Source organism: Mustela nigripes, chromosome 9 (assembly GCF_022355385.1).
Source record: "Mustela nigripes isolate SB6536 chromosome 9, MUSNIG.SB6536, whole genome shotgun sequence".
Classification (NCBI taxonomy): Eukaryota; Metazoa; Chordata; class Mammalia; order Carnivora; family Mustelidae; genus Mustela; species Mustela nigripes.
This window is the reverse complement of record NC_081565.1, coordinates 3,952,517-3,966,744: the sequence shown is the minus strand read 5'-3', so window position 1 is coordinate 3,966,744 and position 14,228 is coordinate 3,952,517. Positions and strand designations below refer to the sequence as shown.

The 14,228-nt window shown below is 40.8% G+C and overlaps 1 protein-coding gene across 6 annotated transcripts in view; it reads right to left on the bottom strand.

Annotated features, from left to right (window-relative positions):
- Window positions 1-14,228, bottom strand: part of SETX (senataxin) — an 86,367-nt gene that overhangs the window by 52,710 nt on the left and 19,429 nt on the right. For all 6 annotated transcript variants that reach the window (XM_059410468.1, XM_059410471.1, XM_059410472.1 and 3 more), the window contains 4 exons: window positions 13,964-14,083; window positions 10,545-10,716; window positions 10,341-10,428; window positions 5,671-9,864 (listed from right to left, as the gene is read on the bottom strand). In XM_059410468.1, the coding sequence (XP_059266451.1) occupies window positions 5,671-9,864; window positions 10,341-10,428; window positions 10,545-10,716; window positions 13,964-14,083 (4,574 nt within the window). The remainder of the gene's footprint in view (window positions 1-5,670; window positions 9,865-10,340; window positions 10,429-10,544; window positions 10,717-13,963; window positions 14,084-14,228) is intronic.

The window sequence follows — 14,228 nt, the reverse complement described above, 5'->3', positions numbered from 1 at the left end:
ATTCCTGTCATGCCCCTCTACCCTATACAGAATGCTCTTCTGCAGCTCCCTGCCAGGTCTCAAGAGCAGTTTCCAAGTGTGATTTATATCAACCTGTTTTGCTTCCTCTCAGAATAAATTACAATCTGAGATGAGCTAAAGAAGCAATTTCACTACAGGGGATTTAAGTACTGACAATCGAAGTCAGGACCCAAGAAGAGCACTTTCTTCCTACCTGCTCCCTATCCTACAACCTACAATGAGCCTGGTAACAGAAGAGAACTGCAGACAAGGACAGCAAATATAAACATTAAGATAAAGGAGCATTTGCCACAACCCCCCAAAAAAGGGGAACCTGCCAAAATGGCAAACATTTGTCTAATCCTTTTATGCATTAAATGTAAGGATTAAAAAACAAATGTATCTTCTATCAGGCACATCAGTATAATAAAAGACTCATATTGCCAGAACTTGAATTTGCTCTCATCTGTCTTTTGCACCAAGTGTTAATTTACATAATGTCACTTCACCTGCAGTAAGACATAGTGACTAAATATGCTTTATGTCCTAAATAAGATACCAACCAAACAGCATTCTATTAACAAACATTATGAAGTCAAATTCCATCAGAATGAGGGTAATGAGCCTTGGTCCAGGGCTGTGGTTGACGCCACAGTCTGTGGCTCATTAGAGTAAAAATTAAAATCAAGGCATCTTAATACCACCAATAACTGTTGGCCTGAATAAACACAAGAAATGCTAATGGGGTGCCTGGGTGGCTCAGTGGGCTAAGCCTCTGCCTTCAGTTCAGGTCATGATCTCAGGGTCCTGGGATGGAGCCCCAAATCGGGCTCTCTGCTCAGTGGGGAGCCTGCTTTCCCCTCTCTCTCTGCCTCTCTGCTTACTTATCTCTCTGTCAAATAAATAAAATCTAAAAAAGAAAAAAAGAAAGAAATGCTAAAACAATGTTGCTTAAGCTGTATGGTTAAAAAAGGAAGAAGAAATTTCAAATAAAAATGAGAGCCTGGGGCACCTGGGTGGCTCAGTGGGTTAAGCCGCTGCCTTCAGCTCAGGTCATGATCTCAGGGTCCTGGGATCGAGCCCCACATCAGGCTCTCTGCTCAGCAGGGAGCCTGATTCCTCCTCTCTCTGTGCCTGCCTCTCTGCCTGCTTGTCATCTCTCCCTGTCAAATAAATAAATAAAATCTTTTAAAAAAAAAGAAAAGAAAGAGCCTGAACACAGCCATTTCCCTGTTCACCCCTCTTGATACCCCACCAAAACACCAAAGAAATATTTTTTGTGTGATTTCAAATATTTTATTTATTTATTTGACAGACAGAGATCACAAGCAGGCAGAGAGGCAGGCAAAGAGAGAGCCCAATGCGGGGCCCGATCCCAGGACCCTGAGATCATGACCTGAGCCAAAGGCAGACACTTAACCTGCTGAGCCACCCAGGTGCTCCACCAAAGAAATTTTTAAAAACAGGATTAGTTCTTTAGGACAAAGAACATAAGACACGTGTCTCAAAATGCTGGAAGCTGAAAAGCAGCTGGATGAACGGTAGCGGACTCAGAAAGCCCAAGAAGCCAAGCTGCAACCGGTAAGCTATGTGATGGAGACCTCTGATCTGGAAGGAGGACTGAAGGGAGACAGCCCCTCACTGCTACCCACAAAACGCTGCAGAGATTCTGTCTACGGAGAGGGTAAAATACAGTCTTCAGCCTTGGAGACAGCAGGTATGGTGGAGATCCGGTACTGACAAAGAGGGCAATTAGCCAAATGCTTCTACACTGAATGCCGGGCCCCCCTTCCCTCTGTCCCCCGACCCTCATCCCTCAGTCAGCTCCCTGGTCAGCTCCCCATCAGACCTACCCCCTCCAGGCGAAATATCTGAAGATCCTTTGGAAAATCTGACCTCACTTAAGAGAGGAAAAAAGCCTACAGATGTTGACATGTAAGTGTGGGGATGGGGCTTCACGACAAAATGCTAACACTTAACTGTCCTACCCTTTCACTCAGAGCTTCTCTTTAATCTTATACACAACAAAACAGATTTGTAACTACCCTGAATCATACAATCTTCACACAAAGAATGAAATTAACGCTGGGTTCCACCATGTTCTGGTGTCCTTCAGATCACATTTAACTTGCACAGTGCAATAAAAAGGATCATTTTAGCACAGGAGGAGTTTCAGGTATTCTTAAGCATCTCTTTTAACCCATCACTATTTAAATTCATCCCCCCGCCTTTTATTTACAGCATTTTCACAAACTGAGATGTATTTCACACAATATAAAATTCACCATTTTAAAGTGTACCCTTTTAGTGGTTTTCAGTATATTCACTATTTCATTGAGCTATCACCATTACTTAAATTCCAGAACACTTGCATCATCTCAAAATAAACCCTATACCTATTGGGAGTCTCCTTCCCCTCCTCCACCCAACCCCTGGTAACCAATAATCTACTTTCTGTCTTTATGGATTTACCTATTCTAGACATTCCATATAAATGTAATCTTATAGTATATGGCCATCTGTATCTTCTTTCACTTACCAATATATTTTCTTTTTCATTGAAGTATACCGGACATATAGTATTAGTTGCAGATATCAGCATAATAGTAACAGTAACAATATATATTATATAATATTACATTATAATATATAATAATTTTTCAAGGTTCATCAATGAACATGTAAAAGCAGCAGATAATGGCTTACTCCTTTTTAGAACTGAATTTCACTTCATTGTATGGACATTAGTATTTTGTCCATTCTTCAGCTAATGGATTATCTGGGTTATTTCCCCTTTTGGGCTACTATGAATAATGTTCCTATCTGCTTTTCAGTGTCCTGTTCTTAACTGTGAGTAGATCACCGCAAATCATTAGCTATCTGAAGAGTTAATGTAAAAGGTCTGTATACACTAAAATGAACAGGCAAAAAGCAACTGGGGGAACAGGAACCACGCAAAGAGAACTTTTTTTTTAACTAACTTTAAAACTATCATTAACAAATTGCAGACAATAAAGAAATGCCATGCCCATGAAAAGAACAAGATCCTATAAAACAGAATCCTTAGAGACCAAGAGTCCCATGAAACTCAAAGTATGTTAAAAAAATTCAATAGGTGAGAAAGCCTCCAATAAAGCAGAAAAAGAAAAGTGAGATGGAGAGTAGAAAAAGTGAGAAAATCAAAGACATTTTAAGACATGAAAGGTGTCAAAACTTTATCATCCACACATCCTTTCTCAGGAAGCTGGAAGGCTATACCTTCCTAAAATGATGGCATAACTAAGAAAGACGACTAGGGGCACAAGAGAAAGAGAGCCTACACAGGAAAGAAGGAAACACAAGGCCTGGGATGAGGGTGGGGAGTCCTCTGGGTTAACCACCATAAACCAAGACTATGAAACTTACAGATTACTTCATGTACCTGACCATTAGAGATTTAAACATCCAAGAGAGTCTGAATCTAACTTAAAGTATACAGAAAGTTAAATGAGATAGTAAATCCAGAGAAAGCCAAGAGTTGAGAAGGAAAGGAAAAGTAGTTAGGTCTGGCATAAACATATAGCAGACTATATGACTTAGCCGTTAGAAAAGGATACCTTTTATAAAGTCAAAACAACAAACACTGACCTAAAAATCATAAAACAGCTCTGTAATGAGGATGAGGGGCAGGAAAGATGTGTGCAAACGCAGGGTTGGAAAAAAGGGTACTTCCTATAGCAACAGAAAAATGCCTAAAACTGAAAAATTAAGATGTCACATGAGTGATACATTTTAGAAATATGGAAGTAGAAAGCAGACATCAAAAGGATCCACTGAGAATAAAAAATGGTTACTGAGGGGATGAGGGGTACGTGCCATTTTTTACAAAAGTATTTGACTATTTCAAACTTTGTATATGTAGAGAGTGCCTGGGTGGCTCAGTCAGTTAAGTGTCTGCTTTCAGCTCAGGTCATGATCTCTGGGTCTGGGGATCAAGCCCAATGTCAGGGCTTCCTGCTCAGTGGGAAACCTGCTTCCCCCTCTCCCTCAACCACCCCTTCTACCAGCTTGTGCTCTCTCTCAAATAATAAAAAATAAAACATAAAAAATAAACTCTTGTGTATATATAAATAGAACTTGTGCCTATTCTGTTTTGAAAAGACTAGAGCTACAAAAATGTCCTGAAAAGAATATAGGATTAGCTCTTAATTTAGGGAAGAGTAAATAAAAAATACATCTGTCCTAAATTTAAGGGCTGTGAATGGCTTCTCAGCGAATTTTCCAGGAAGAATAAAGACTAAAGAAAAAATTAGCTTCAAAATGAATAAAATTTATTTTCCCAAGCACATTTAACTACATATACTGCTCACTAAGCTAAGAATATTTCTATGGGAAGAAAATAATTCTCCTAATACTACATCAGTATTTCACTTTGCTATTACGGAGATGTTAAAGATCCTTTGTCAGTTAGTTGTTTCTAATGCTTTTGAAATACTATTAAACTATTAAACTAAAACTTACAACAATGGCTAAAATTGAGGGCATAAATTGATATAAAGTATATTTTAAGGATGCTCTGATTCAAGTTTTTTAACAAATATTCACAATTTACTTGATGATCTTACGTAGCACACTTGCCCCTTCATGTGATACATTTCCTTTTCCTTCAACATGCTGAGCGGGATTCCCCCCTTAGTATCTCCCCTCACCTTGCCTGGAATATACTTCTCATGCTGGATTCCTTCTGGTACCAGTGTAAACACTTATTTCTTATTGAACCTTTCTGTCAGAAATGCCCTATGCCCTCTGTGCTAGATATACTAGGGCCCTTCTCCTAATCTGAAATTATCACATTCAGAAGGCAGAGGCCTGTAATAAAAACTTGACACGTATGGGCCACCCAAATACCTGCAGGTGAATGAGTACACAAATATTTATCTCAGTGTTCTTGCTTATGTTTTTAAGAAATTCAGGTTGTTACACACTCATTTTTTTTTTCTTTTAAGTAACTTGAAAAAGTAAAAATGTAACTTCTCACCCCAACCTGCTTTGTTTTCAAAGCAGGTTGGATGCTTACACTTGAAAGAATCATTAGCTGTTTTTCTGAGATTAAATTTAACTGGGAATCTTGTATTTTACTTGGCAATCCTCACCAGGGGGAGTATGGAAGACAGAAGAACCAGAGTATGCACTGAGACAGGGGAGGCGATTGAAGGGAGAGAACAATTGCTAGGATGAGTGAGAAACTGGGAAGACAGATATCTAAAATGGAATTTAGGATTTACTGCTTTGTGTTGTTCAATGTAATTTACCCCATGCCACCTCCTCAAGAAAACTTCAGTAAAGGTTTGTTATCACTTAAAAATATATGTAGAAGGGAAATTATCTCCTCTGAGAAGTCTTCCCTTACCTCTGTATCAAAAAACACTCCTGTGCTACCTCTGGACTTGGTTCATTAGCACTCTGAATTGTGTCTAGAGGCCCCAGAAGGGCAGAGGTTAAGAAAGTATTCTTCTGTACCACCAGCAACTAGAACAGTGTCTGGCATAAACGTCCGTTCAACATATAATCTCAAAGCTCCAACTAAATCAAAACTAGGTCAGTTATTTTAACTATACTCTAATCACTACCAAAATAAAAAAAAGAAGCAACTTCAAAGTCTTGGCAAGTATACAATTAAAATATACTTACTGTTTCGAAAGTATTCAGTATCATCAAAGGGAAAAAAACATTAAAATAATCGCCACAATCTTGAAATCTGATAGGCACAGGTCTTGAGATGGACTGACAAAGGCTTGCTGGGGGCCCGCACTGATCAAAGTTCACAAACATTTCATATTTCCATTTTAAGACCTCTTTGACAAAGGTGTCAGAGATGGACTGTGATGACAAGAGAATGTTGACTGGAGTGGAAGCTGAGAAGGATTTGCTTTCACCAAACGTCAGTTTGTAACCTTGCCTGTTGGAATTATTTGGAGTCTGAGGATGAAGAACATTGCACAAACTCTTCACTTCACCCGCCAGCTTTGGAGACAACACAGAGGCTGGCTGTGGGACTTTCGAAACCGCCTGTGCCCCACTTGACTTATTTTTTAGAGCTGGTGGAAGTGCAGGGGTACTTTCCAAAGACTTGGAAAGATTAGCAATTCGTGAAGTACTACTTGAGCTAAAAATCTTAGCAGTGGAAGGTCTCGAAGGCTTAGATGCAGAAAGAGGCAAGCCAGGTTTACGAAATACATCTTCATCGGCTGCTTTGGCTTCAGAGTGTTTTGCGCAGTATTCACCCTGGTTTTTCGGTGTTTCAACACAATCTTTGTACTTACATTTTGTGCTACTCCAAGATTCCAACTGAGGCCGACTTACAGAATCTTCTTCCACCTGTGCTTTATCTTTGCCACGAATTACTTCAATGAGTTTCTCATTACCGTTCTCCACCTGTGAACACAAATCCATATCTTCAGGGTTGTGCTGTGTCAGAAATATATTCTCATCTTCTGTATCACTGTTCGAGTCCAGCTCTCCGTCTTTCAAAGTTGCCAACTCTAAACGATGTACTATTGGGTCACTTCCACCTAAGGGGTTGGCTGAAGCAGAGACATTTATTTCATTTGTTGGTATTCTTCCATTTAACACAACAGAAGCACACGGGCTCAAGAGGCAAGTATCATCTGTCACTTGAGAGACGTATTTTGTTTTCATGGGTTCTGGTTCTTTAGATGCACGTTTTATTGACTGTTTCCCAGTGGTGTTAGCAACCACCTCAGTTCCTCCTTTAGAACTATAATCTGAACCATCTGATTCTGGGACAAGTATGTCAGAATTCTGTGCTGCACACGGTCCTGCTCTTGTAGTATCTTTACTTTCATAATCTGAAAGTCCTTGTCTATTTTTTTGTGATTTGGATCTCATCTGCCTTCGCAACTGAAGATCTTGACTTGTCAGCAGTTTCTTATTATTTTTCACAGAGAGAGTCTGAGGGGAAATTAACTTAGTCTTTTTTCTAGTATCAACCACTCCAACAGTTTTGCCATGGTCGCGTAACTGAACTAAATACTCTAGAGATCGCTGAGACAACTCAAATGCCCTACGAGGAGCCTTCTTTAGACCAAGTTTCTCAACTGTTGAAGTTGGCTCAGGGCACTGGCGCAACTTCTTTGGTGGAACTATAGCAGGAGTGGTCCTACAACTGATGTAATTTGAACTTTTACTCTGCCCTTTCTTGGTATCTGAATGCGTTTTCTTAGGAGTTTTAGAAAGTGGGACTCTCCTAATGGGTTTGGAATAAGAACGAAGCTTTGGAGAAGACTTCTTTAGTGCAACTGTAGTGTCTTTGTCTCTCTGAACACTTGAACTGGGACTTGTCCTTAGGTCCACACTTTTAAAATCATTTTCAGTCACACTTCTCTCATTAAGAATATCAGGCTGGTCCTCATTTCTATCAGAAGGTGAAGGTCTTGGATGATCTTCAGCCATAGGTTTTTCAAATCGTTTTCGCTTACGTTTTTTTACTTCAGTTTCACGAATTTCCCCAACAGAAATACTGCTCTGCGGTTCTGTGTGTTTTTCAATGCCTTCTGCTACTTTCTTAATAACCTCTTCAGATACATAATCTGTTTCATAACCCCAATCATTTGTGATATCAGCTATGTCAGCTGAACAAGAATTTTTCTCATTCTCTTGAACTGAATTCTTGTCTGGTTCCTGATCTTGCCAAACAGAAAACACTTCACCTGGACTTTCAAACTCAAAAATCTGAGAATCCGATTCCTCAAACTGCAAAAGGGACTTTGTCTCCTCTTCCTTTATTAGCTTCTTTTCCACATTCGCATTAGCTACTGAAGTATGCTGCTCCGGACATTCTTTCTTGATGCCTATTTTATCTTGCTTAATATGTCTCTCAAAACCCAGGATTTCATCATCATCGTCATCATCATCAGAATCTGAAATAATAATAATCTGGCCGCGGCAGGCTTCCCCAGTATTATTCTGGTCAGCCAGGAAACGCCTTCTGCCATCTTTCACTCTTCTTTGTAACTGGGATGAGCTTTTTTGAGTTGAATCTGATGGGAACTTAATAACACTGGCCTGAGCTATTAAAGATAACTTGTGGAGGTCTCTGTCTACCTGAGAATCTGTTAAGGTGTCAGACTGAGGACTTAGGCCAAGAGCTTGTTCTCTCAAGTGAGAAGACAACTGACTAGTGTTCTTGCTACTTTCCTTATCTCTTGATTCAAGAACAGTCACAGGATCTTTGAAGGGAGAAGTTTTCTTCACAAAAGTGTTGGTCACTTCCGTAAATGAGACCAAATCTTTATTATCAATGTGACATTCCTGTATTTGATAGCTGTTTTCATGGGACGAGAAAATATCTAATTCCTCACTCTTCAATGGTTTCTTTTTCAGCAATAAACTGTTTTGAGATTTTTGTTCCCCATTTTTATCATCCAGAAGGCCATTAGGATCTAAAGAGAGATTGTGCATAAAGCCGTCCCCTTTCTGACCTCCTGAATCTTTCCTTGAATAGAAACTGTCAATGTTAGACACAGCTAGGTTTTCCTCTAAATTACCAGTATTACTGACCAAAGTTCCTTTCCTGTGTTGCTTCTTTATTACATGTGATAACTTAGCACAGATTTCATCTTTACGTGCCTTAGTTTTTGATTTTGAGGTTTTGCCAAGAGCATCATCCTTGAAAGAGAAATCCTCAGTTGATGTGGATGCCTTCTCCAGAGATTCAGTGCTAGAGCTGGTTAACAAACGTGTTGACATGATTATTCCTCTGTCACATCCCCTTTCTGGATCATTCCTTGAAGTACAATTCTCTTTCACAGACTTCTGCTTCCCTGTACTTTTTTTAACGTGATCTTGACCTTTTTCAGTGAAAAGGTTTTTACTACTCTTCTTTATGCATGACTCGGCTGGGACATGATCTTCTAGTTTCCAGTCTTTTATAAAATTTTGCTCATTATCCTCTTCTACAGTGTTACTTGCTTTGATCAACACATTCTCTTGCATCTTATAGGTCTCTGCTTTCATTGGTTCTTTAGGAAATGTTGGGCTGGAGCTTTCTAGACAGGACAGGTCTTTATTAGACTTCCTATCTATTTGTTCATTTTCTTCTTTACTGTAAGATGCAGGAGAGCTTTTACATGCAGGACTCAGATCCACAAAAGTGTTATATTGAGGTACTTTGACTTTTATGTTTTTAATAATTTGCTTTAAACAAGTTTGTAATTCATGGGTTTCCTGAGTAGTCAACTGCCAACCTAGCGATAAATTTCCACGCAGAAATAAGTTGAGCTTATCCCAGAATCGCTTACATAGAGTTTGCTGCCCAAGCTGATAACCTTCTTTAAGGAGACTTCTAATCAGCTGCACACAAGCCAGCTGCACAGAATTCGATGGCATTGAATGCAATGACAGAGATGATATCATTGCTGTTCCTTTGGAGCAATTTCCAGATGACTTCTCGGAACTCCGTGCAAATGCAGTGGTAGGAAGCTTGGCACATTTTACAACAGCTTCTACCCATTGCTGGGAACTAACCCACAGCAGATGCAGACATTTTTTATGTCTATGCAGCTCAATCACGGACACCAAAATTAGGAGAAAAAATTCAGTAACTTTGTCACACACAGCATCTGTTTGGTTGAGGACATCTTTGACTTCGGAGTGCAGATGATGAATAACCTCCACTATATAAGCCACACCCAAATCCTTAAGATCCATGAGGGACTGAACAAAAGGGATGAACCACAGAAACGTGCTGTTATGAACACGCATGTCTTGACCAATATCTGACTGAAGCACACTGGCTAATGTTTCCATCTCTTCATACATGTTAGGACAATAATCCGGGCAAATGGCTGATCTCCACCCCGAATCCTAAAGTGAAAGAAATACAGACATTAGACAAGCAAACAGAATTCATGACAGATAGAATACAGAGCTATAAACAAGAATATATATCGCCTAGTTTTCCCACTTTGGTTCACATATATACACACGCCCCCCCAAAATGGAAAACACAGTTCCATGTTGAGGTCAAGGGTTTGTGAGTACCCCTCCATGCACTCTGGTCTTCTCTCCATTAGCAGGTTTTGATTCCAGTCATGTCACTTATCTCCCTCATCCTGTAACCTTTCCACCCTTCCTAACTGCCCTTCATTTTTCAAAGTATCACCCTGTAGTGAGAGTCCATTTTCCCCATGTACATCTGTTCAGCCAGAAACCCCTCACGCAGCAGTGGATTCAGAACAGCTATGTATCAAAAGATCAGTAATTCATCTAATTATGGACAACACTGCCTACACAATACAAAGGCAATACGGGATCATCTGAATTCTCAAAATGCTTTGTACCTTTTTGGTCTTTTCGGGATTATAATTGTATACAATCTGGCTGCAAGTCACCATATCATCCAAATATGACTCCGGTTCTAACTTGGTCCTTCAAGAGTAAGAATATATATAAATTACTGAAATGAAGAAAAACAAAAAGGAGAAAACCCTACTGCAAGTCAGTTACAACAGACTTCCTCGCTGAGATTATATGACTGAACAAACCTCACAGAGCTGTTCCGTATATTCTGGATCTCTTTATTGTAGCTCACATTGTTGATAATGGTTTGAAATGCCTCAATAGGATCGATACGTTGACCCCAAACCTTGGATCCGAGGCGATCCAGAATCACCATGAAACAGTGTAATGCTGGCCAGAAAGGATCCACACTATCATCTGAAACACAACAGAGTGATTGGTGGATTACAAAACCATCAGAAAAAGATGAGAATGAAGCATTCTTTATCTGCGTAGCAACAAAACTGAAAGCAAAGCAGCAAATTTAAAATAAAGTGCTGCCAAACACAGGTTTTTAAAAGCCTGGTAAACTTTAAAGTTAATTTTGCATTTTTTCAAGCTATATATACACTGCTAAGAAAGTTTTAAATGGGGAACAAACTGAGATAGTCTAGGTAAACTCACCTCTCTCACCCTGTTTGCATACCTGAAGCAATTCTTCCTACCAAACAAAGCGCATGATACAAGAAATTCTGGTTTAGCGTGATCTGAATTGTGTGTGCCATGGGACTGCTGTAAAGGACTGAATCCCTTAGCTAATATTAGGCTAAGCAGATACACACCCCTTCATCCATCCATATCTCAATGTGGCTTTGTTACGTACTTTTCATCCAAATGACAGGAATTCCCATTACTGAGAAGCTCTTGCCTCCAGTCCTTTCCCTCTTCTCTATGAGACGCACAGTGGCAAAAGACCGTCCCACTCAAAGGCCTTCAATTGCTCCTTAATGTCTTCCAAGAATTCAAAGCCTTCTGTCATGCCCTTACGTTTAAGATCCTACTCTACTGTTTCTTTCAGCTTCATTTTTCAGACTTCCATAATCATACCTTATCTACAGCAAAAACAGCTGGTTTTTTCCCAGGGAAGAACCAGAATGCCTTCACTATCAGCACCACCCATCAGAATCGTCCTTCCTCAAGCCCAGCTCAAATGTTCCTACTACACCAAACATTCCCTGGTCCCTTACTCTTCTCTAGCATTCTTCTGACACAGGTGCTCCCTCCCCATCTCACCGATAGCTTATCTGATCACCTAGAACTTTCTGCTTTATTTCCCTCAGGACTCTTAAACTCTACTTGCTTCCTTTCCTGCAGCGGACACAATGTCTCATGTCCAGTAAGCTCTCAAGTAAGGAACAAAGTCATCAGTTGAAGACCATTATGAAAGCCTTCTTAAAGAGGGGACTCCCATTCTGAAGAAGGTTAGGGGAGCTGGATTAACAGAGAAGACAGAATTGTACGGGAAAGGCACAAAGGAATGAACTACAAATGTAGTAAATACTGGTAAAGGAATTAGTAATAACTTTAAGAATAACATAGCAAGAAAAGGTTTGTGATCACGAAAGTTAACATGGGGGGCGGGGGCACTGGGTGTTGGGTGGTGGCAGCCATGGTCGAGGCAGCTCCAGGACGAACCGCAGCAGTGCCAGGAGATGCGCCAGCTCCCAAAGGCAGGGCTGAGGACACAGCTTCTTAGCAGAGCTGCTCAGACGCACTACTGGAAGCTCAGCAGATGTGGGCGCCCCAGCCAGCAGCAGAGAGGAGTGCAGGGGAGCCACAGAGACGCCCCTTCTGATGCCCCCAAGGAACAAGCCGACCCCTTCCAGGCTCCAGGAACGCCACAAAGCAATATGAAACCTGTTCATAAGACGAGTCAGGGTGCTCGTTTCGGCAGCACACATATAATGAGAGGAGTCAGGAATGCGTTTCAGATGCTCAACTAACCACACACCCTCCAATGATGCCTCTGAAAGGTCCCGAGCGCTGCGGCCAGGCAGAGTCAGGCAGGAGCCAGAGTCAGCCTGGGAGTGACGGAACTGAGGCCATCGCTGGTCTGACGGTGCACCAGGACAGTACGCTGTATGCGGTGCCTGTGCTACCTGCTACCCTCTCCCCACCTGGCCTTCCATCTGTGGTGAACATGAGCTCCTTCCCCCACTCCTCAAGAGTAATATTTACATATCTCTTTTAGAATCTTGTACAAATGAGTTTATATCCACATGGGAATTGCCTAAAGAGAAGTGAATGTGGGGGGAAATGATATTCATTATACTTTCATAGGATCTGACACCCTTCATATTTACTACTTCATCAGGATTAGAAACATTCGGGGACACCTGGGTGGCTCAGTGGGTTAAAGCCTCTGCCTTCAGCTCATGATCCCAGGGTCTTAGGATCGAGCCCTGCATCGGGCTCTCTGCTTGGTGGGGAGCCTGCTTCCCCCTCTCTCTGTCTCTGCCTGCCTCTCTGCCTACTTGTGATCTCTGTCAAATAAATAAATAAATAAAATCTTAAAAAAAAAAAATTAGAAACGGGGCGCCTAGGTGGCTCAGTGGTTAAGCTGTTGCCTTCGGCTCAGGTCATGATCTCAGGGTCCTGGGATCGAGCCCCACATCAGGCTCTCTGCTCAGCAGGGAGCCTGCTTCCTCCTCTCTCTCTGTCAAATAAATAAATAAAATCTTTAAAAAAAAAAAAAAGATTAGAAACATTCAGTACAGATCTTTCCCCATCAGCTTGACACAACCATGAGCACAAGAAAGTGAGGGTATAATAATAAATATTACTACAAGTTTTACACTGTTTTCTAGAATATCTGAACAGCACTGACCAAGAGTGCTTTCTGTGCTGATGGAAATGTCCTTGACCCACACTGCGCAATACAGTAACTACCGGGTATATGCGGCTACTGAGCACTGGAAACACACCTTGTAGGACCGCAAAACTGAATTCTTCATTTAACTGTAATTAGTTTAAGTTTAAATAGCCACATTTGGCTAACAGTTACCATACTGGAAAGTGGAATCCTAGAGAACCAAAGTGAAAGGAAGAACCAGGAAAAAGGAAGACACTGAGACAGGGAAGGCTTTCTCCACAATTTTAACTACCAGGTCATCAGAAATGTATCTGCTAGGGGCACCTGGGTGGCTCAGTGGGTTGAGCCTCTCTGCCTTTGGCTTGGGTCATGATCTCAGGGTCCAGAGACTGATCGGGTTCTCTGCTTGGTGGGGAGCCTGCTTCTCCCTCTCTCTCTGCCTGCCTCTCTATTTGTGATCTCTGTCAAATAAATAAAATCTTTTAATAAATAAAATCTTTAAAAAATTATATACGTGTGTGTGTGTGTGTGTGTACATGTATATATCTGCTAGTCTTGATTCTACCACTAATTGGGCATTTCAACATGAAACAGTAAGTTAACTTTCCTGGGCTTCAGTCTCCAATTTTATGAAGGTTAAGGTACTGAAATTTAAACTCTAAAGGCCCCTTCCAATTGAAAAATCTGAATCTGTGAGTTAACCATACAAATGTTCACTCTTCTTTTGTCCACACCATACACCCAAATTCTTGCAATGACACTAACATTTTACATCACAGTATTCAAAAGCATTTCGCAAATAAAGGTTATTACCATCTGATTGCCTCTCCATGGTGTGAAGTATTGACTGCATGAAATCATTCTGTTTGTCTGAGCCTAGCAACAGTGAGTCCATGGCCTGCTCCTCCAGAATGGTCAGCAACATACAAATACCTGTAAGATCATTAGCAGTTTTCTTGATTTGATTAAAAAAAACACAGCGCTCATGCCTTCTCTGGCTTAGGTGGCAAAAGAGTAACAAGGTGGTAAAATGAAGCAAACCAGTATCCAGTTCCTCAAACACTTAAGTCTGAGATAG